The 21,658-nt window shown below is 47.2% G+C and overlaps 1 protein-coding gene across 1 annotated transcript; it reads right to left on the minus strand.

Annotated features, from left to right (window-relative positions):
* Window positions 1-7,277: 7,277 nt before the first annotated feature.
* LOC144130164 (uncharacterized) lies at window positions 7,278-13,645 on the minus strand. The gene is made up of 3 exons (XM_077664168.1): window positions 12,856-13,645; window positions 11,758-12,002; window positions 7,278-7,671 (listed from the first exon to the last, which is right to left on the minus strand). The coding sequence occupies exons 1-3, from the start codon at window positions 13,621-13,623 to the stop codon at window positions 7,311-7,313; spliced, it is 1,374 nt and encodes a 457-aa protein (XP_077520294.1). The 5' UTR covers window positions 13,624-13,645; the 3' UTR covers window positions 7,278-7,310.
* Window positions 13,646-21,658: the final 8,013 nt, after the last annotated feature.

Below are 21,658 nucleotides of genomic sequence, written 5' to 3' on the forward strand. Positions count from 1 at the left end.
GTTATGAAAAAACCGAGGGCAACTGGCACTAAGGCCCACTATTGATAAGAACCGCAACATCGAAGTAACGTGCTGAGGAGTTCAAAAATATCGTACCAGGCCTCGTGCGAGAGACTCCCCTCCTTGGAGGGTGCGCATCACGCTCGTCAACGCTAGAAGAGATGAGGCGACGGAGAGGTTGTTTGCACGCGCAAATTCACCTCACTGTCGCGGCTGCACATGGCACACGGCCCAATGCGCACGGCACAACAGAGTGACAGCAAACGTCTAGAAAATGCGCCAGCCCTCATGCGCGGCCAAGAAGTTGCATCAGGTATGAGTCATAACGCATCACGTACAACACCACAGGACACGACGCACGGTCGCCAACGGGCACTTCAATAGTGCGCAAACGCTCCGCAGCGATCAATAACTTCCTATAAGCGTTGGGGGAGGGATTCAAAAATACTGTGCAGAAAATCGTCTCTGGCGGACGCGATCCCAATGTTGTTGGATGGCTGCCCACAGTTGTAGGCACCGACAGTAGCTGTCCTGAGGTTCATTTGAGCGTGCGCATTTTAAAGCGCGCCCCAGGCGTTCTCTATGATATTGAGGTCCGCTCCATTAGGCATACAGGAGAAGGTGCGCATTCCACGCTGTTGAATACTGTACTGTGCTTTCAGTATACTTTGAAATACAGATGGCGGTCATTGCCGTCTGTCGCTTCGCTCCGTGCTGCGCGAAGCGAAACTGCCAGCGATACCGAAGGCCGATTCGTCTGGACTTCAACTGACGTCAGCAGTGAGATGCAAAGCGAAGGGCGAATGGTCGACGTCAGAGGCACTCATTACCGCTGAGTTATGCTGTGAACCCGTCAACCAGCATTACTTTTCTCTCGTCGTAACGCGCCCTAAAAATTTGTTACTGAAATTTTTTTGCTTGGCTACGCTGTTTGAGAACGATTTTTAATTCTGCAAATACAACATAACCCTAATATAAAGATTTTAGAAGTTAATTATTATATACATAATTAGCGAACTAATTAAAGCGTTCTGCCTCTTACCTGGTGCCCGCCGCAGGCCCCTATACTGCCACAGGGCTAAAATAGGGCAAAACAAGTTACCTCTTTTAATTATTTTGGACGTCGTAAAAAAAAACACAGCTGGTATTAAGGGGTGGCATAGCCAATAGGGGCTGTAGTTTGCGTTTCCGCACGAACAGTGGCTTCTGAACAAGTGCCGAGCGGCGGAGGAAGCCATATTTTACTATCTTTGAGAGCAGTTTCTTCGCGAATCAAGGAGCCAGAGCAGTAGATTGTGCTGCAGGTCATAACGCCCTTGTGAAGAAACGAATGGCACAATTGTCAGCAGAGGAGATAAGACATACGTTTTCTTCACTGGGGCATATGGCGTCATTTTTTTTATTACTCCTGGGTCGAGCTTCCTGGCATGACATATCGCTGTCTTGAACCTTACCTGCATAAGTAAGGCACATTTTGAAAGATAACGCCTCCACTTTTACCGCTCAGTACCTCACCAGATAGAATCTTCATAGCGTCTGTGAGGACCTCAGCAAAGGGTGCTTCTCCCTGCTCATGAAAGGGGCAGTCACCGAAAATGGCCTTGACCCTCTCATGAGGATCCTGAGGGTTGCCCGCAGTGACCTCAGAGCATGATTATTGTCTCGGCTCTTTCAAGGTAGTCAACGTTTTGCTCCAGCAAGCCCATAGCCCTTTTCACGTGGCTAGAGCAGAGAAAGTGCTTTTTTAAGAATTTCTAGTGTGCGATTTTTCGTCGGTTTCGAGTGGAGTGGGCGTATTTATTTTTGTGAACGTCTGAGGTGACCTTAAGACACGATCTCAACGGAGTCAACCTCAGGAAAGCCACTATCGACGAACTCTGGGCAGCCGCCGAAAAAGAGTACGGTGGCATCAGTGACAGATATGGCTACTGCATACTACTTTCAAATCGCTACCCTTGTCTATACAGGATGTAATCAATCTCGGCGGAGCGATGTCGTACTATGAAAGCGGCATGTGGAAATCTCGCTGCCGTCCTTGACTCACGCCGGACACGAACCAGGAGTCGTGCCTTCTAGCAGTGCGCCATCTGTCCATCTTTGGACTGTCTACATTTAGTTCCGCGCCTCGCTGCTGAGTGACTCATGCACGACATGACCTCTTCGTCGCAGATAAGGACTCGTGTCTTCGGACCGAGTGCTATCCATGTGGCATGCAGAATTTTTAATGTGGTTTGGCAAAGCATAGCAACGCAGTGGTTGTGGATGCGCCCCTTGGATTCCGCTGCACAGGAACGGGAGCGCACCACTGGTTTTCCAATTCGTCTACGAGAAAACGCACCACCAACGCAGGAATCTCAGCGGCGCAGTAGGGCTGACGAAACTTGCCTTATCGCCGCCGAGACCACGTGTATCGGACCGCGCTCACTTACGAAGCAAAGGGAGGGTAATCGTGTACCTTGGTACTTAGGGTCCCTACACGGACCCGCAGCCTCACTTCCTCGCGCTGAGACTTCCCTCAGTGAGGTAATCATTTTAGTACGGGCAGACGTAAATTTAATTGTCTTCTGAAAACATTCGTATGCCTTGCATGAATAATTTCGGATGCGTTGATATTATTGTGTGCCGCGCAGCAATTAATTTAATGTAAATTTTTATATCTAAACTCCTGTCTTGCTTTTTCTGTATTATCCAGCTGTGCTAAAGTATCTTGTTCGCAAAGCTGGTTAGTGGCAGCAACAGGCTACTGCAATGGAAACACTTTTGAGGCATGAGATGAAGGCTCTCATGAGTTGAATGTGATCAGTTTGCCTATTCATCCAATTCAGCGGTATTAGACGAAGGCATGGGCTGACTGTTTGGCGGTTCTGAGCGGCAAGTCTCACTTCAGTATGGCCTATAGTTAATAAAACAAAAAATGTAGCTCTGTGATGAAGCCCAATGTGCCTCTAGATTTTTGGCTATCCTATGTGTAAAGTACAATATTCAGGCACAAATTGAAAATACCGTATATAATCGTGTGTGTTATCATAAAATTTTCCAGGTGCGGATTATACACGAATCAGGCCTATAGCCACGGATTAACTTACTGTGGTGCGACTACTGTGTAAGATAGTTAAAAATCTGGCGACAGATACGAACATTTTATTTCACCATTCATCGCCGAATTCACGCTAATAGCCGTCGGATGAGCTCAGCTCATCGGCTCTTTCACCGCCTTCGGACAAGCTCGCCTCATTGTTGTGCTCCTAAAGCTGGTCGTCCTCTATGCCGTCCACGGCGTTTGACAGCCCTGTGACTCTAAAGCTCTTTGAGATGGTGTGCGCTGACAAAGAATGCCACGCGGGCAGAATCCAAGCGCACACTTGCTGGAGGGACGCTCACTTCAGCCGCCCTGTCAGAATTGTACCTTGGTTGCACGCGGGCATCCACTCAGCGTAGTACCGCCGAAATTCATCTTGAATGGCTGGTTAACTCAAAGATCGAGCGGCTGCAGCACGCTTGTCGGGCCACCAGGAATTACGGCCAAGTCCGTTCGGCAGTCTGCCAGCCGCGTCTTCACTTTGTTAGCTGCCCTCTAAAGCGGTCCAGCACAAGAAGGGCTTGGCGACGTAGTATGCCTCCTGGTCGGTTTCTCCGCACTGTTTTCAGCTCCCTCAATTGCGCCCATTTATCCTCCATAATTTACCTTTTCTCCGTCAATGTCTCCTCGCGATCTTTCCCGTTGCCTCTGCCACCCATGCTAATTGCGTTGAACTCTAAATTGAGTCCTGCATTCCTGCGCTATGTGCTCAAACAGAAAAAATGGGTAAAGGGTGACACCGGAGAAACTCACTCTTTGCTGAACACCGCAGTCCCTCGCTGGGCGCTGCTGGTCGTTCCGGTAGCTGGCCGCTTGCGATCAGCTGTCGCCTACCGTCCGGCGTCCTTGACTGTCGCCGCTTTCCTTGAGGGGCTGTAGCCTCACTTCGCTGGACCACTTCCGTGAACCGTGCCGCTGTCTGTGCCGCCGTCTCCGCTGCTCTGGCCTTCTCCTAAGCTGTAACTCCTCGCCGCCTGCACCTGGTCCTAGGCCGCCGATGCTTGAATTCTTGCGGGAAAGTCGCCTATTTCTTACTTTCCCTTCTTCTTCCCGTTCTGTCGTTCTGCAGCAACGGGACCTTTATCGACTGCGCCAGTAATATTTCTTGCCTGGTCCTTTTCCTTGCTCCGGAGGGCGCCGTCGGAGACGGTTTCGTGAAGGGAAGGCTAGTCGCACCTGAGGTGCTCCGTTCGTGACGGGGAAATGACTACTTGCGGCGGTGAGCATTAACGAGAAAATGCACCTAACTTTAATATACGACATTTTCAAAAAGCAACATATTTACACAGAGTGCAATTAAGATGGAAGTGGCTAACAGAGAAATCTTCCCTCCTCGGCATAGTCGAATATGCAGAGCATCTAAACCTAGCGCACACAAATTTCCCAGGCTCCGGCGCCCGGTTTTAAAAACCTCAGTGCCCAGCCCACATTTTGCACCACCCAATCACAACAAACTAGCACATCATTGGTTTACAAACTGCATTGCACGCCTTCCAGTTTCTTAAACGTTTAAAACTTTCTCCCGAAAATACATAACACGAAAAGAACAACAAAATTGATTTATGAAAATGGCATTCCGGGAAAAGACCCTGGAAATTATTGGCCCAATATTTCACGTCCCACGCCCCATACTTCCCTAACTTTACTTGAACTCTCTTCCTTACAAAGTAGAAAGGGAAACACACGAAAATACATTAAAAACACTCTCACTTGTCGCCGGCTTCCTGAGAATTCGTGACCCTGGCGGATCGCAGCATTAGGGCAATTATCGATCTCAGCTGAGCCCCTACCGCTGCGAGTAACACATGGGAGCGTTGAACTCTTTTTAACTACACGTCTTCGTGACGACTGTTGACAGGCGTCCTCCGAAATCCGGAAAGTGGTGCCAACCATACCGTTGGTGCCCTTGAGCGTGCGGTGGCATCCCCTTTGTCCAGCTGCGGGTCGTCAAGCCAGCCCGTTCCCCGAGAGCTGTTGGCATACAAAGTCCTTGAACATCGGAGTCACCCCAGCGCCTGCTAGTCGCGTCCGCGCCTGGCCGTCCGTTACGCTTCTGATCCCAGTCCAGCGCGAGCGTCCGGACCTGTCTCGCCCGACGGCGAATACCCGTCGAACCTATGCGGTCTTTGCTAGAACGAGAGGGTGGGAGGGGGGGGGGGGCGGCGTATGGCGGTTTCGACAGGGTCACTGCTCGTGTCTCCGCATGCAGCCGCATCGTCGCCGCAAAAGGGGGCCTTGGGGAGTTCTTGGAAAGCGTGCCCCTTACTTCCCCCTACCTCTGTCGTGGCCCTGCCTGGCCAACGTCCGTCTACCTCGCCTTGACCGCTTCTTGCGCCACACACCCACGGGGTTTAGCGAGGAGAAATCGCCGCTTCACGGCGGCGCGCCGCCAACAAAAAGGATGACCAAGCTGCACAGGTAAGCGGCCCAATATTGCAACAGGATGCTTCCATCCTGGTCATTTGTAGTGCTGGCCTTTGCCAATATGGTTCCAATGTTGGGCCAATTACCTGTGCTGCTTGCGTGGTTCCCACGAAGCCGCGTGCTTCCACAGATCACTTACAGCGCCCGTGTGCTCTGCGATGTCATTACACGTTAAGGATCCCTAGGCCGTCGAAATTATTCCGGAGACCTTCGCTATGGCACCTCTTTCTTCCTTTCTTCTTTCACTCCCTCTTTATGCCTTTTTTACGGCGCTTTTAGGGTGTCCGCTGAGATAGGTGAGACAGTTACTGCATAATTTCGTTTCCTGAAATCTAGTTTTCAATTTCGTCCGCACACTCTAAACGCACACTCCTTGTATCCCCTATACAAGCAGGTATTTACTAGTGCGATGGAGTAAAATCTTTACTACCCACAGAAATAGAACTCAAAAATCGGGTCATGTTTATTCCGCATTCTTAAAGTAGTGCTGGCGGCTGAAACGGGCAGGGATTGGTGGGGGAAGCTGGCAACCCGGCTTGCGCAACTGCGTGGCTCTAACGTGATCGTGCGTTACGCGTTCTTTTCGCCGCCTGCAATCGTGCCGGCGGCGTATGCGGAGGGGGCAGGAATCGTCTCCTTTTGCTTTGCGAGCTAGTTTCGTTTCTTGCTATGGCAGCTAAAGGAATTTAACGTTATAATCAATACCTCGGAGCTAAACATGTGCTTCAGAGTATTTTCGTGGTCATGCACCAAGCTATAGTTTACTGAAAGCCGGAAGGAATAAGCTGAAAATGAAACCACCATCAAAGGAAACCTGGGAAGGTGGTTTTTGCTTCCATCTGCACGTTTTTAAAGCTCGGTTTTATGATATAATAAAGCATCAATGTAGCCTCATGAGCCGAATCAAGAGATCGGCGCTTGAACTCTGTTCCATCGCAGTTCTGTGTTGATGCAGTGCGCTCTCCAGTCTGCTGCAACGCACCATAGTAACTACACCGAAAATACTGCACAGGAGAGTGATGGAAAAGCGGGGCGCCTAACCAGGTGGCGATGCTAACAAAGAAAGATCATTCAGGTATGAGGGAGCGTGCCTGTGGCTTCAAAGCAGCAGCTCAGTGTAGCTTACAGTAGCGTCAAACGGCGACAATCTTACATCTTCTACCACGGGAGGTGCCCATGAAGCAGCAGAAGGGAAAAGCGATCCACTGACGGTGGTAGCTAAAGGGGATGTCACTATCCGCCATTATCACGTGGCTTACCAGAAACAGGTGAGATGCTAGATGGCTGCTACCTCTCGATCAGACCGTTCCATGATCTCTCTGGACGGGACCTTGTGCTGATCCCCAATAAAACGCTCCTCTCTTGGCCAAACATTATTTTAATTTCCACCCGCCACGGTGGTCAGGTTGCCCACAACCTGGTCGGCAGGAGCAGAGACACTTGCTTCGTGACACAGGCGGACGCCGGCTTTTCTCGAGAACGGGGCCTCTAACGCTATCACTTGAAAACAAGACTGGCCACGACAGAGAACAAGGGTACGAAACAGGGCAGTACTAGCAACTGAAACGGTTTCAGTTGTTAGTACCACAATGCTGTGCATGCCTTCTGCGGTATTTTTACCTTATGGTTCTCACCTCTCTGAATATCTGCAAAGGCTGCCCGATGTCATTTACGAATTGACCAAGAGTCACTGAAATAGGAAATATCGAGTTTGCGCAGAGAAAAGTTTGGAATAGCAGCAAGTTTATTCTAGTATCCAGTACCGTAGGCGGCGTGTGAAAATTAGGCGGATACTTTCAGGAAACCATCACAAGTGAAGGCAGGCCTGTTCGCAACTTCCAATCGAGTCAAACTGGTTGGAGCCGATCAAACAGCGCCGTGCTCGGAGTACTCGGTTCGAGGCCATGACGCAGCGTGCGTTGCCTTCGAGCAGCATGTCCGCGAAGTATGGGTACTTGACCTGCTCCGGGCTACAAGTGGCTGTGACGGGGGCGTCGCACTGGTGGGCATAGGCAGTGTCGTTTCGCTTCGGGCGCAGGCACTCTGTGTCGCATTCTCGCCGGGAGCGGTACACCCGTCTGCCCTGAGACGGGCAGTTACCCAGCGGGAAGGTCCACTTCGTGCAAGCCGAGCCGTCAAAAAACCACCATGCCTCCACCACGTCCAGCCTGCGGACGCCAGCAACGGAGACGGAACATGCTCTATTATCCTCAACTCGGAACTTTCTTGAGCACATAAAAACGGGCCTCCAGAGAACTTGCAACACTTAAAATATTTTGAGGTTAGGTTAGTGTTTTTCTACGAAGCTGGTCACAGTTTTTCGATAGCACACGCACTATGGTTGGTTGGCGAAAGTATTTTTCATGTGTTTAGTTACTAGATTTGCAAGGTTTCACCTGCAAGTTTGTGTAATATTGTAAGTAAAGGGGGAACAAGAAATACAAATGAGGAGGCCGCGTAAAGACGGAAAAAGATAACCAATTCTCGCTTAGAGCGCAGGATTGGAGTCCATGCAAAGAGAAGTGCCACAGAGGGCAATATTCAGTGGCGCAGATGAGGTTCATTTATTTATTTATTTACAATACCCTCAATCGCCGAAGCATTGCAGAGGGAAGTGGGGTGAACATTTGCAGTGAACATTTGTGACAAATCTTGGTTGAAGAGCAAGTTGTATATAGCTGGTTTTAGGAGAAAACAGTATTAGTAACCAAACTGCAAAAACATTAGAGTAAACAGTATCAAACCATTAAAAGCCCGACATAATATTAGCAACAAACAACTAAAACTGAAAAAAATATAGGTAACAAAACACGCGGCTGAAATTGGTTCTTTCACGAGTACGAAGGCGTAAGGGAAGACAGCCATGGAAAAAGATGAAAAAAATTCAAAGCCGTCTACTTAAGCATATAATCTTTATGACGTTACAGGATTGCAAAGAAGTTCAAAATGTCATGGCTTCATTTCATCATTATAAATGAAAAATTGTTGCAACACTTAGGCCACGTCATCAACAAACATAAAAGCGGATAAAGCTTTCCTGAAAAGGGCATAATCATTGATGCATGCGATATCAGTCGGGAGGTGGTTCCAGTCGCCGCATGTACGTGGTAAAGATGAGTAAGAAAATGTGTATCTGTTACAACGAATATATCCAACCTTGTGTTTGTGGTCGACTCGTGACGAGCGATAAGCGGGTTCTAGAATGAGCTGCTGTCTTAAAGTTGAATGATGGTATACTTTGAAAAAGAGGCATAAACGAAAGAAATTTCTACGCAGACACAAACAGGGTAGTGAAAGACTGTTCTTCATACTTGTTACGCTTGATGTGCCATGATAGTTAGATAAAATGAAACGAGCCGCATTGTTCTGTAAAAGCTCAATGGACTGACACAAGTTAGCTTGGTTAGGGTCCCATATCGAAGCGGCGTATTCTAGTTTGGATCGTAAAAGTGTGTTATAAAGGAGTATTTTTAATGAAACTGAGGCCTTGCTGTAATTTCGACGTAGATACCTGAGCATGCGATTAGTGTTGCAAATTATTGATTCAGTGTGCGGTTGCCACGATAATCTTGAGATTATGAGCAGACCTAAGTACCGATATGATGATATGGCTTCCAGTTCAGTGTTATTTAGTGGTACTTTGGAGTATGAGTGGAGAGACGTGATACATGCATTAATTTGCATTTTTTGGGGTTAAGCTCTATTTTCCACATTTTACACCAATTTGCAATGCTGTCAGTGTCCGACTGTAAAATTTCTATATCAGCTTCGCTGCAAACTTCCCAATAAACAACGCAGTCGTCAGCGTAAAGATGCACGGAAGATGTAACATAATTAGGAAGGTCATTAACAAATATGAGGAAAAGCAACGGGCCTAAAACAGAACCCTGAGGGACACCAGATGTTACATTAGTTAGATTTGAATCGAAGCCGTCAAGTGTTACGTATTGACAGCGATTAGTAAGAAAACACTCAATCCAAAAAAGAAGTTTATGGTCTAAATTCATAAGAGACAGCTTAAACATTAGTAGCTTATGGTTAACTTTATCAAAAGCTTTCGAGAAGTCAAGGAAAATGATATCGATATCGGAGTGTTTGTCAAGAATAGCATGCAAACGATGTGTAAAGACCAGCAACTGCGTTTCGCAGGAAAATGAACGTCTGAAGTCATGTTACGCATGTGTGAAAAATGAGTTCTCTTCCAAGAAGTTGGGTATGCGAATACAGCACGTGCTCCAATATTTTGCAAGAAATGCTTGTTAATGACTTGGGTCTGTAATTAAGAGGTGAATGCCTGTTACCTGATTTGTACTACGGAACCACCTTCCCGGTGTTCCATTGCAAGGGTAGTTCACCGCATTCAAGAGACCGCTGAAAAATTTTTGCCAAAAAAATAGATGACCACACTTTTGTTTGGTTCAGAAATTTTAAATTTATGCCATCAGGCGCAGAAGAGGATGAGAGTTTCAAGGCAACAATTATTTTGCAACCCTGATCAATGATTACTGAGAACATCCGAGAACACTTGAAATCTGGAAAATCATCCGGAATATATTCTGCAGACACGGACGAAAAAACATTCGAGAATACAGTGTTCAGAACACAAGGGGACTCGTCAGGCGGAATTGGCTCTCCAGAATCATCGTGAAGACAAATTGCTCTATTATCTTTCATGTTTACAGTGGATCAAAACTTCTTTGGATTGTTTATTAACATGTTTGGCAACGTGCTGTTAAAGAAGTGATCCTTGGCATCCAGGATTGCATCAGCGTACTGTTTTGAAGCTGAGAAGTAGGCATCCCATCGAATATGCGTATTACGAGCTTTAGCTAGACGAAACACCCTCTTTTTCTTGTTAGAAATGCGGGCGAGTGTTCTACTATACCACGGGGATCTAGCGTTGCTCCTAATGCATCGTGATGGAATGAATGTGTTGCAGAGCTCAGTAACCTGCGCAGCAAACAAACCCCAGTTTTGCTGTACAGAACGCAGTTCAAAATCTTTTGCGTACGTGTCCCAGTATCGACAAAGGTTCTCATTAATAGCGTAAAAGTTAGCTCTTTTGTAGTCCCGAATCTGCTTAGCTTTTTCTGGTGTGCGTGGAAAAGAAATTTTTAGCTCGAAGTGAAGAAATCATGGTCACTAATGCCGGGAAGATGGGTGATAGAAGAAAGCAAATCCGGGTCAGTCGTCAGTATTGGGTCTAGCGTATTAGCGGACTGTAACGTACACCTCGTTGGCTGTTTGACAAGCTGAGTGAGTTGAAAACATGAGTAGAGGTCAAGAAAACTGACTTTGGGCTGAGAATGAAGAAATGATTGGATACGGACCTTCCCATGAAATATTAGCAAAGTTAACGTCCCCTAACAAGAATATAGGTAAGGCAGGATAGCGAGACACGATGAGGCTAATAGCATCATGCAGCTCATCGATGAACGTTGCTCCGGTATTTGGAGGGAGATAACAGACACCTAGTAATATTCTGCTATTGCTGAGAGTGATACCAACCCATACGGTTTCCAAGCTAGAACCCACGTCAATGAAAAACGATGGGATTGATCTTGATACAGCAATTAGGGTTCCACCACCCTGCCGACTTTCTTTATCACGACGGCAGATATCGAACTTCCTTTTAACGTCGAAAATTTCACTACTGTGAATTCTTGCATTCAGCCATGTTTCGGTTAAAATGATTATGTCGGCGTCTGTAGCCGAAGCAACTGAGCCAAGTTGATTGCGCTTATTTGTTATGCTTCTTGTATTGGCAAATATTACTGAAACCGTCTTAGATGCCTGACGAACGCCACATCCCCTCGATAACCTCTAACTTCCTGTGCCCTGCGCTTCACTAGAAGACGATGTTTCCAGTTGCTTAGTACGCGCACGAGTGTGAGTAGCCGGTCCAGGTTATTGAGTCTTCGGGGATAGGGCCGCTGGAGCTGGACTCTGAGAGGGTGAGGTGAGATCCAATAGCAGAGGTACTTGTCCCGAAATGGATGCAGGTAGCTGATAATGATGCTGACTAAGCATAATGAGTGTGAAGAATTCATTTTACTTATAAACGTGAGTGGTGTAAATTTATATGGTTATGCTGACATATTTCAGAATCCTATCGTGAACGCAAATACGCATCCGGAAGACAGTTACCAAGAAGTTTTTTCTTGACTAAACGACACAATATAGCGAATCGGGCTTGCACTTCAAGTGAGTTTTCTGTTCCTTTTTTTCGTACTTGTGCTTCTAATTGTGCTCACCTAGCACACTCGGTGAAGAGGGTGTTCTCGTGGCAGCGGTCAAGCTCTCGTCCCTTCGGCGCGCGCACGCAGCTGGATAGGCAGCTGCCAAGGCTCGAAAACCGGTTGGCGCCACGATTGCAGACGTGGGCGCTGTCTACACTCGTGAACACGCAGCTGTGTGACGAGGAGCTATAGAAGACCTTGCTCTTCTGGCGTGGACAGTAGGTGTAAAAGTGGCGGCCGCACTGCAGTGGTAACTGCGACTGAAAAAGAGCGTCGGCAAGGGTAGTTTATTGGAGACCCCCTTTAGTGCCCATAAGCATTCAGGATTGCCAAGCATAAAAACTGACCCCGAAAAGCTTAGCCCATCGAAATTAACGGTAGCAATTTCGCTTTTTCTGTCCATGCAAGTGATGATAGTTTTATGTGAAGGGGTATCTTCCAAATTCACAACGAACGCCAGCGCTACCCACGAGTACATCCAGCTCGAAACCCATAAAAGTGCTTCGGTACATATAACAAGCAATGCTTGCTCGCTTCAGTCAACACAAATCAGACATTTTGCGTCAGAAGGCGCTTGGTTAGGCTTCTACCTCGCAATACGATTTACTCTACGCGTAATCGGTTTGCAAGAGGCCGCAAATGTAGCCTGAAGCCAAGCTTGTGTTCAGGCCACCTGTGGTTGACGAAAAGGAGGCACCGTTTATGCACTTGTAAGCCACACGTCAATATCTAGCGAATATCAGGGACCATGCCCCAAGGAAAATCTGTAAGCTTGTTGACATGTGCAGATAGCACAATGCAGGTACCGAGATAAAGCCTTATAAGAAAGTGCAACTCCTTGCATCTGCTTTGTATGACCGCCAATGGCCATGATAATGTCCAACAGCTCACCCCCTCACCTCTGCACCACTGGTGACGCGATGTCTTTGAAGTAAAGTGTTATATTAGACCATGTGGGTACGAGCCATACGCTCAGAGAAATGCACCATGCTTCCTACTAGATAAGATGCGGGTCACTCGATATGGCAGATGCATCGTTGGTTAAACGGAAAAATAAGAAATCAGACCGCAGTGCTTGAACGGGAATGCATGAAGAGCCCGGTTTGAGCTCACCGTTCGATTCCTGATGTTTTGCTGATGGCGGCGCTTCGGACTTGCTAGTTTGTCGCGGTGCTGGGCGGTTGGCATAGGTCGTTCGTGATGCGCCGCCCTGCGAGTTTTGATGGTGGAGTGCGCGATAGCGGTATGTCTACCTTCAGCCGGTTTCTTGAGCGGCTGCAGCGGTGAGGCTTGCTTCACGCCGCCCTGGTGAACGTGCTCCACCAGAAGTGGCGTTGCCGAAGTTGCGGGCAGAACAGATGACTCTTCCAAATTTATGGTGAGTGCTGCGGCGATCAACAAGGTAACGAGCGCTGCCAGCAGCGCTCCGATGCCAGCAGTGCGCAGCAGAACTGACTTCGCACGGTCATCCGATGGAGCTTCTGGGAAGACGTCTTCATCCAGGAAGGGTGCAAGCGCCCCTGAACAAAAGGAAGGATTCATCCAGTGCGGGCCTTGAGGCATCATGTACCGTTGCGCGAATAAGCCCGTTGGAAGTGGGAACGGTCTGCCCATTAGTACGGCCGTAGGCGCAGCCATGGGCTCGATGATCGGCGCGTAGTGGGGGTGGTTATGGCCCCAGAAGACGTTTCTGGCGCTGTTGAGTGGCGGCGCGAGCTGCGGGACGTATCTCGCAAGGTATGGAACCACCACCGACGAAGGCTGGGCGATTTCATTAGTGGTGTCTTCGGTGATAGGCTCAGCGAAGGATACCCGCCGGGCTCTCGGTGGGGGCGAAGGCGTCGCAGAGTCAGGTTTTCGGCCCTTCGAAGCAGCGATCATGGTTAAGATGGGCGATGTTACTTCTTCCTTGGCATCGAAATAATGACAGTGTTAATGAGGCTTACAGCTTCCTGGCACGAGCGCGGTTGGCGAGGAGGCAGAAGAGTGGAATAAAAAATCGAGGGTACTTATATTTGCAAGGCTTTCCATATCGTCGGGACATAGGTGCATTATGCGAAAACTCCAAAACATTTCGTTTACGTGATGCGCACCTTGTCCTTTGAAAGATGCTAAGTAGCTTATACGAGACAATCGCTAAGAAGTAGAACTGAAGACATGCTACACTTCGCACTTGTGGAAGGCAGGAAGGGCCACCGAAGGAGAACGGAAACGAGGCTCCTGGTCCAGTCGTAGACGGAAGACCAAAGACCTTTAATTAGAAGAGGACGCCTGTATATATGCACTTTAGTCACGTGACACTAATCACCCATTACCAAGTACACATTTGAAGACAAGTCGAAGATAACCCACTAAACCGAAGTAAGAAATAATCATCATTAAAAGAGTACACTTATTGAAAATGCATTTCACACACACACACCAAAATTGAATACTGAATGTACACTTAGAAAACAAAAACACGCACTCTCACAGAAACTTAATGCACGGTGTAGAAAACGAAGCACACTCACTGAAACTTGACTGTACACCCACACAATTTCCTATCCTCCCGGTGCGTCCACTGGGGGCACTGTGTTGGCGGAAAGTTTTTTTGGCCTCATACATGTGACACGCACTAACAGAAAACTACATCCTTTGCAGGATGGATGGATGGAAACTCGAGGCCCGCCGGCCTCCTGGGTCTCCGCATGACTTCACTCATAGTCTAAACGGTCATGTTGTGTTGGTCCGTGACGTATGCGGCCCAGCTGACGGTGATCTTCTGCCTGGCCAGGTCTGCTGACCGTAGTGACGTCTCCCAGTCCTCAGAGGCACCGGCCTGGCGAGGGGCGATAACGCCGGTCATGATAGGAGAATGTGGGTAAGGGTGGCATTGGGTTGGGTGCACAAGAAGAATATGGGAGGTACCGGCATAAATTTAGAAAAATTGGCTAGTGTAGGCAGCGTTCGCGTCTGCAGGCGACGCCAGATTGACTGTTCTCTGGTAGTGAGGGATGTGTGGGGTGGCGGGTAGATTAGGCGCTCAGTGCGGGAGTTAGCGATGAGCTCAGCAAAAGAGTGCGTACGCTCCTTCGAGAAATCCCGCACAAGGTCCGCCTGTGCCTGGTTTCTAGGCCCTCGGGCTCAGGAGTTGGCGGCCTCATTTCCGGGATTTCCCGGGTGCGCAGGCGCCCATATGAGCTCAGCGCGTCGGGGGAGGTGAAGGGCGGGCATGTGCAGCAGACATAGTGCAGGGGGAGGAACCCTGCCCCTGGTATCCCTTGCAGGCACCTTTCATAGAGCGGCAGGCTTCCAAAGCCTCAGCTCTTCTCTCTAAACCTGTTAGATGCGTTAGCTGTTGCCTAAAATGGTTGTAAAATATATTGTTTCCCGTTTATATTGAGTGTCCGCTCAGGTTATCGCCGAAGTTTGCTTTCCCAACTACGCATAAGCTTAGTGTCACTTACAATATTGACACTGCGAAAGTTGGTACACGGAGAACAACTTATGCGATTGTTTCCATATCTGAAATAAAGGAAAATCAGGAATCTATGAAAAAGAATATCTCCGATATCGATGCGAGGCTGTCGGCAGTTGAACTTCAAGCTTCTGCTTCTGACGAAGCTCAACAAGAGCTGCTGACCCTGCGCGAACTCGCTGATAACCTGATTAGCGAGAATGCCAAATTGCGGCTTAGTCAGTCACAGCTTGAAGACAGGCAGCGAAGAGACAATCTATTGTTTTTTGGCTTACGTGACAGTCCAACGGAAACATGGGAAGGAACAGAAGACAAGCTTTTGAGCGTTATCTCTAACTGCTTCAGTCCGGCGCTTATGAAGGATGCGTTTGAACGTACCCATAGGATTGGTACATTTACGGATGATAAATGTCGCCCGGTCATCGTGAAGTTCTCCTCCTTTAAAACAAAGCAAAAAATTCTATCCCAGTCAGCGAAACTTAAAGATGAAGGTATCACCGTAAGTGAAGATTACTCGTTGGAAACGCGTCAGGCCAGGAAAAAGCTGCTTCAATTCGCTAAGGGTCAGGACTCATTTTACAAGCTTAGGCACAACAAACTGTACATTAAGAACAAATGCTACAGTTATAACCCTGCTCGCGACTGCGTTTTCATGGAGGATAATCTTCGGGCATCAGCAACTTCTCTTGGTAGTAACTCAAGTCACAGTATCGCTGGTTCATCCCATGCTGAGCCGACTGATCGATTGTCTCCTTCGCCAGTCCACAATCAGCAGTCAAATGACGGTACCTCTGGCTCGACCTACGCGCCGTAGGGCTGCGCGAGGGGCAGTGGGCCAGTGTCCGATACTGGCAACTCGCTTTCTCTTCTTTTTTCCAACATACGAAGCTTACTACCCAAGCGCGATGAACTTAATCCTATCATTGATTCGTGTGATGCTGATGTCGTCTTACTAACCGAAACATGGCTTTCTTCCAAGATAGCGGACATTGAACTATTTGACTGCAAAAAACGCTATAACGTGTTTAGATCTGACAGAAGTGAGAGATCTGGAGGAGGTGTTTTAATAGCTGTCGCGGATAATTTTGTAGCATCGCCTATTAATATTCCAACTAGCCTGGAACTGGTTTGGGTGGAACTTTGTGTACGTTTTAAGAGAATGATTTTGGGTATATGTTACCGTCCCCCGTCCTCGAGCCATACATTCGTTGATGAATTGCATGATTCCCTTAACATGATCACTGTACGATTTCTGAGTACACCGATTGTCTTAGCTGGTGACTTTAACTACCCTAGTATCGTGTGGACTAGTACATCACCTTATCTCAGCTCTTTTTCTACTGAGTGTAAAAAGTTTTTGTCAACTTGTATGGATTTCAATCTTTCGCAGTTAGTCTCTAAACCTACTCGAACTACTTTATCCTCATCGAATGTTTTAGATCTTGTTCTAACTAACGTGCCTGATCATATCCCTTCGATTTTTTACCTACCTGGTCTCAGTGATCATTCTTTGCTGCATTTTGATTTACAAATTCCTGTATCTATCCGAGTTAGTCAGACTAAACACATTAGAGATTATAAACGGGCTGACTTTAATGCTATTAACTGCGAACTAGCTGGTTTTTTGGATGATTACTTACCAGGCTTTTCACAGCGTTCTCTTTACGCTAACTGGGATTTGTTCAAGGATATCGTTGAACATCTCATTAACACTTTTGTACCATTAAGATCTTTGAAGTGCGATCGGGAATCACCTTGGTTTAATAATGTTTTAAAAAGACTCTCCAATAAAAAGAAGCGCTTGTTCCGCTCTGCGAAGTTGTTGAATTCTAAACAACGATGGGAGGCCTACTTTTCCGCAGCTGCAGAGTACAAAGGTGCGCTAAAAAACGCAAAGGACACATTTTTTAACCACACACTGCCTGCTATGCTGGTCAATAATCCAAAACAATTTTGGAATGTAGTTAACAAGAAAGACCCTTCCACAATACTACTTACTTCTTCTGATGGTGTTGCCTTTCCTCCATACGAATGTGCTTCTGTTCTAAACAATATATTTGCTGCGGCATTTTCTACCAACGTTTCTCTTGTTCATCGCGTGTGCCCTGTTTTTGATGCTCTTCCTATGGATCCAGTTATATTCGACGCGTCAGGCATCCAGTGCATCATAGAAAATCTTAAGGTTTCCTCTTCCTGCGGTGTTGACAACATTAATTCGAAGTTTTTAATTAATACAAAGTACTATTGTTCCATAATTCTTACTAAATTGTTTGAGCAGTCTCTTGCGACAGGTTGTATTCCCAATGATTGGAAAATTGGGAAGGTGATTCCACTGCATAAGAGCGGAAGTAAACATTCTCCTGATAACTTTAGACCTATATCACTCACTAGTATTCCGTGCAAGATCATGGAACACGTCATATATTCTCATCTCATCTCTTTTTTAGAATCTAACTCCTTTTTCAGCATTGCCCAGCATGGTTTTCGTAAGTCTTTTTCATGCGAAACTCAGCTAATATGTTTCACACATGACCTTCATTGCATCCTTGACCACGGGTCTCAGGCAGATTGCATATTTTTGGACTTCTCGAAAGCGTTTGACACTGTTTCACATGAGCTTCTCTTTCTTAAATTAAGCAATCTTAACATAAACCCTAATGTCCTTGCATGGCTACAATGCTTTCTTTCTAACCGTTCACAATTCGTAACAGCGAACAATATAAACTCTCATTCTTTGCCTGTCCGTTCCGGCGTGCCACAGGGGTCAGTTCTTGGGCCCCTCCTTTTTCTCATCTATATAAATGACTTACCGGCTAACATTTCTTCTTCAATTAATCTTTTTGCCGATGATTGTGTTATTTACCGCGAAATTAAAGATGGTAATGATGTCTCTTATCTTCAATCTGATATTAACAAGGTTCTTGACTGGTGTTTTACTTGGAACATGCAACTAAACATTAATAAGTGTAAACATGTACGCATTTCTCGTCTCTCTAATGCCCCTTCTTCTTATCACATTAACAACGTGTCTCTCGAAACCGTGTCATGTTATAAATATCTGGGTGTTTACGTTTCTTGTAGCCTGTCTTGGAAAACTCACGTTGAATACATAATAAATAACGCTGATCGCATGCTTGGGTACCTTCGCAGAAATTTCTCACGTTCATCTACTTCAATAAAATTATTACTTTATAAAACATTGGTTCGGTCCAAGTTAGAATATGCTGCATCTGTCTGGAGCCCTGGCATCGATTCACTCGTTTCAGATTTGGAAGCTGTACAGAACCGCGCATGCCGTTTCATTCTTTCTAATTATCACCGAACAAGCAGTGTAACCGCCATGAAATCAAGTTTGTCCCTACCACTTCTTTCCCACCGCAGATCAATAGCCTCATTGTGGCTCTTTCATAAAATTTACACAACAGCTTTCTCAATCCTAAGTTACTGTCTAGACCATGTTACATATCAGCACGCCTTGATCACCGTCATAAAGTTGGAATCCCATCTTGTCACACCAAATGTTTTCATGACTCATTCATACCCCGAACTTGTGTCAGCTGGAATCACCTTCCCCACGACATCGCAGGTATTTCCGATAACAATGCATTTCGTAAAGTCCTTAATGTTTCTTTCTGAGTATGTGTCGTTTATTACTGTATAAAAATTGCCTTTTTACTGTCTACACACTGTTTTAATATATCCCCACTGCATTCTAATCTTATTGCCTTCCTGTGTTTTCACTTTTTATGTATTCCTGGTTTATTTTTGTTTTCCCTACTGTTGTTGCTGTTTAGGCTGAATTTTTATGTATTCCCACTCCCCTCTGTAATGCCTTCGGGCCCTGAGGGTACAATAAATAAATAAATAAATAAATAAATAAATGCTGAGAATGTCAGTCAGCCAGCCATGAAGCTTTCAAAATGCACGGAAAAGGGACGTGAGGGGAAATGATAAAGGAGGGGGCGAAAGAAATAAGCGCTACAGTGGACAGCTCCGCCGGAGCTACGAAAACCCGCGCCTCCTCATTCTCTCTTGGTTCTGTCACATCCTTCTCTTCCCATCCCCCGCTCCTTCAGGCGCTATTCTGCGCCTTCCCTTTCCACCCTCTCCTCGCAACGCAGCTGTGGCTGCGGTTAAGGTGTACACCGAGATACGATACAGTTACTGCGCCATTTCCTTTCCTGAAAGGGCGGAGCTGGAGTTCAACGCCGGGTTGAAGAGGTGCGAAGAGGAGTCCGCAATGGATGTTTGCGAAATGTGAGCGCAGTGGGATTCTCGTAGATTCACTATGCCGCAGAAGTGGATACTCCTCATTCCGACTGGAAAGTTGAAGGCGTCCTGAAATCCGAGCTTAAGATGCAAAACGTCATCGATAGTAGTGATGCTCACTCATAAGGCGGCGAAGTCTACTGGTCAAACGAGCTCGGAACAGAGAGGCTAAGGCAAGGCCCTAAACATGCTCAAAACAAGCAGGCCAAAGTAAAGCAGCTAAACATGCACTAAAAAAGAGGCGAGGTTACATAGATCATCATTATCCGCCTGACTATGCGCACTGTAGGAAGGCGGCCTCTCCCATGTCTCTCTAATTAGCCATGTCATTTGCGAGATGCGGCCACCCTATCGCCGCAAACTTCTTAATCTCATCCGCCCACCTAACGTCCTGGCGCCCCCGGCTACGCTTCACTTGGACACTTTGTCACCCTTGGACTAGTGGTTATATTACCTTCCCATTTCAAATATGCCCTGACCAAGCCCATTTCCTCCTCCGAGTGACTGCATGGCTGATGCTGTTGAGAGGAAGAAGGAAAAGAAAAGAGCACGGGCCTGCCCACTGGCTCAAGCCGAGCCACGCTCGCTGCCTCGTGCTGAAAGTAGGAGGGGTAAAGGATAGAAGACCAAAGAGTGAAAGAAAAGACGCGCCGCGCTAATATGTCCCGGGCCGATCCCGGAGGCAGTGCAATACCGGGCTGACCCGTGCCAGAGTGCTTCAAGCCAAGCACTCCGCCGTATTCCTCTTTATTTGCACTAGGTTGTCATTATCCTGCGTTTGTTCCCTCGCTCACTCTGCCCGCTTCCGGCACACATACCATTTTTCTTTCCATAGCTCGCTGCGTTGTCCTTAACATAAGCTGAACCCTTTTCGATGGCCTCCACGTTTCTGCCCGATAGGTGAGTACCGGTAAGATACAGCTGTTGTATACTATTCTCTTGAGGTATGTTGGTAAACTGCTATTCATGACCTGAGAGCAGCTGCCGTACACGCTCCACCCCATTCTTATTCTGGTGACACGGTGACATATTCCTGGTGACGCGGAGTAATTTCCCGCCGCGTGGCTCAGTGTCTAAGGCGCTCAGCTGCTGATCCGGAGTACCTGGGTTCGAACCCGACCGCGGCGGCCGCGTTTCGATGGAGGTGAAACGCTAAGGCGCCCATGTGCTGTGCGAGCTCAGTCCGCGTTAGTGATCCCCAGGTGGTCTAAATTATTCCGGAGCCCTGCACTATGGCGCCCCTTTCCTTATTCACTTCCTCCTTTATCCCTTCCTTTACGGTGCCGTTCTGGTGTCGGCCGATATGAGAGACGGAAATTGCGCCATTTCCTTTCCCCAAAAACCATTTTTTCTTAGTTTTACACAGAGCAATTAGATAATTAGAAGCAAAAGTCGTCAGACGGCCGAATAGGCTAGACGGGAATGTACTAGGTGGACGGGAATACAGCAATGTCGCCAAATTTGAGAAACCTAAATCTGTGATCAATGTTTTCTTAACTGCAGAAAGGCGAAAGCCTTTGCGACTCATTTCACTGATTTGAATTTGGCGCGCTTACAAAAATTATAGATCCTTCGGTGATCTTAAGATCACGTGATATCACAAGGTTAAGTGAGCTAGGTGGCGATGTAACGGATGGACGGTCACCGCGAGTATGAGCCATTAAAGTCTATCGCCTTAAAAGAGGGTGTGATCAGAGTAAATGTGATTTATTTACGTGATTAATTGTGGAAAAAAGATAAATTGAGTGTACAGGCGGTGGCAACGAACCAACGCGGCTGCCATGGCAACACATGCTTTCGCATTCCTCCGCCTAAGCAGCCTCAAGTGTCGTCCGAATTTTTTCGATTGTTATCTAGAAAGTATTTGGTTTGATTTGTATTTGTTTAAGGTCCCAAAGCGACTCAGTCTACTTGGGACGTCGCAGTGAAGGGCTCAGGAAATTTCGACCACCTGGAGTTCCTTAACGTGCACTGACATCGCACAATACACTGGCCTCTAGAATTTCGCCTCCATAGAAATTCGACCACCGTGGCCGGGATCGAACCCGCGTCCTACACAATTAACTCTTCTGATTACATTGTTGAGCAGTAAAATAAAGCACCCTGTATTATACATATCCAGATCCAACGCGTGCTGGATCTGGATTTCTTGCCGCCCATTGGCTGCAGAGCATAGACGAGCGGGAA

Source organism: Amblyomma americanum, chromosome 4 (assembly GCF_052857255.1).
Source record: "Amblyomma americanum isolate KBUSLIRL-KWMA chromosome 4, ASM5285725v1, whole genome shotgun sequence".
Classification (NCBI taxonomy): Eukaryota; Metazoa; Arthropoda; class Arachnida; order Ixodida; family Ixodidae; genus Amblyomma; species Amblyomma americanum.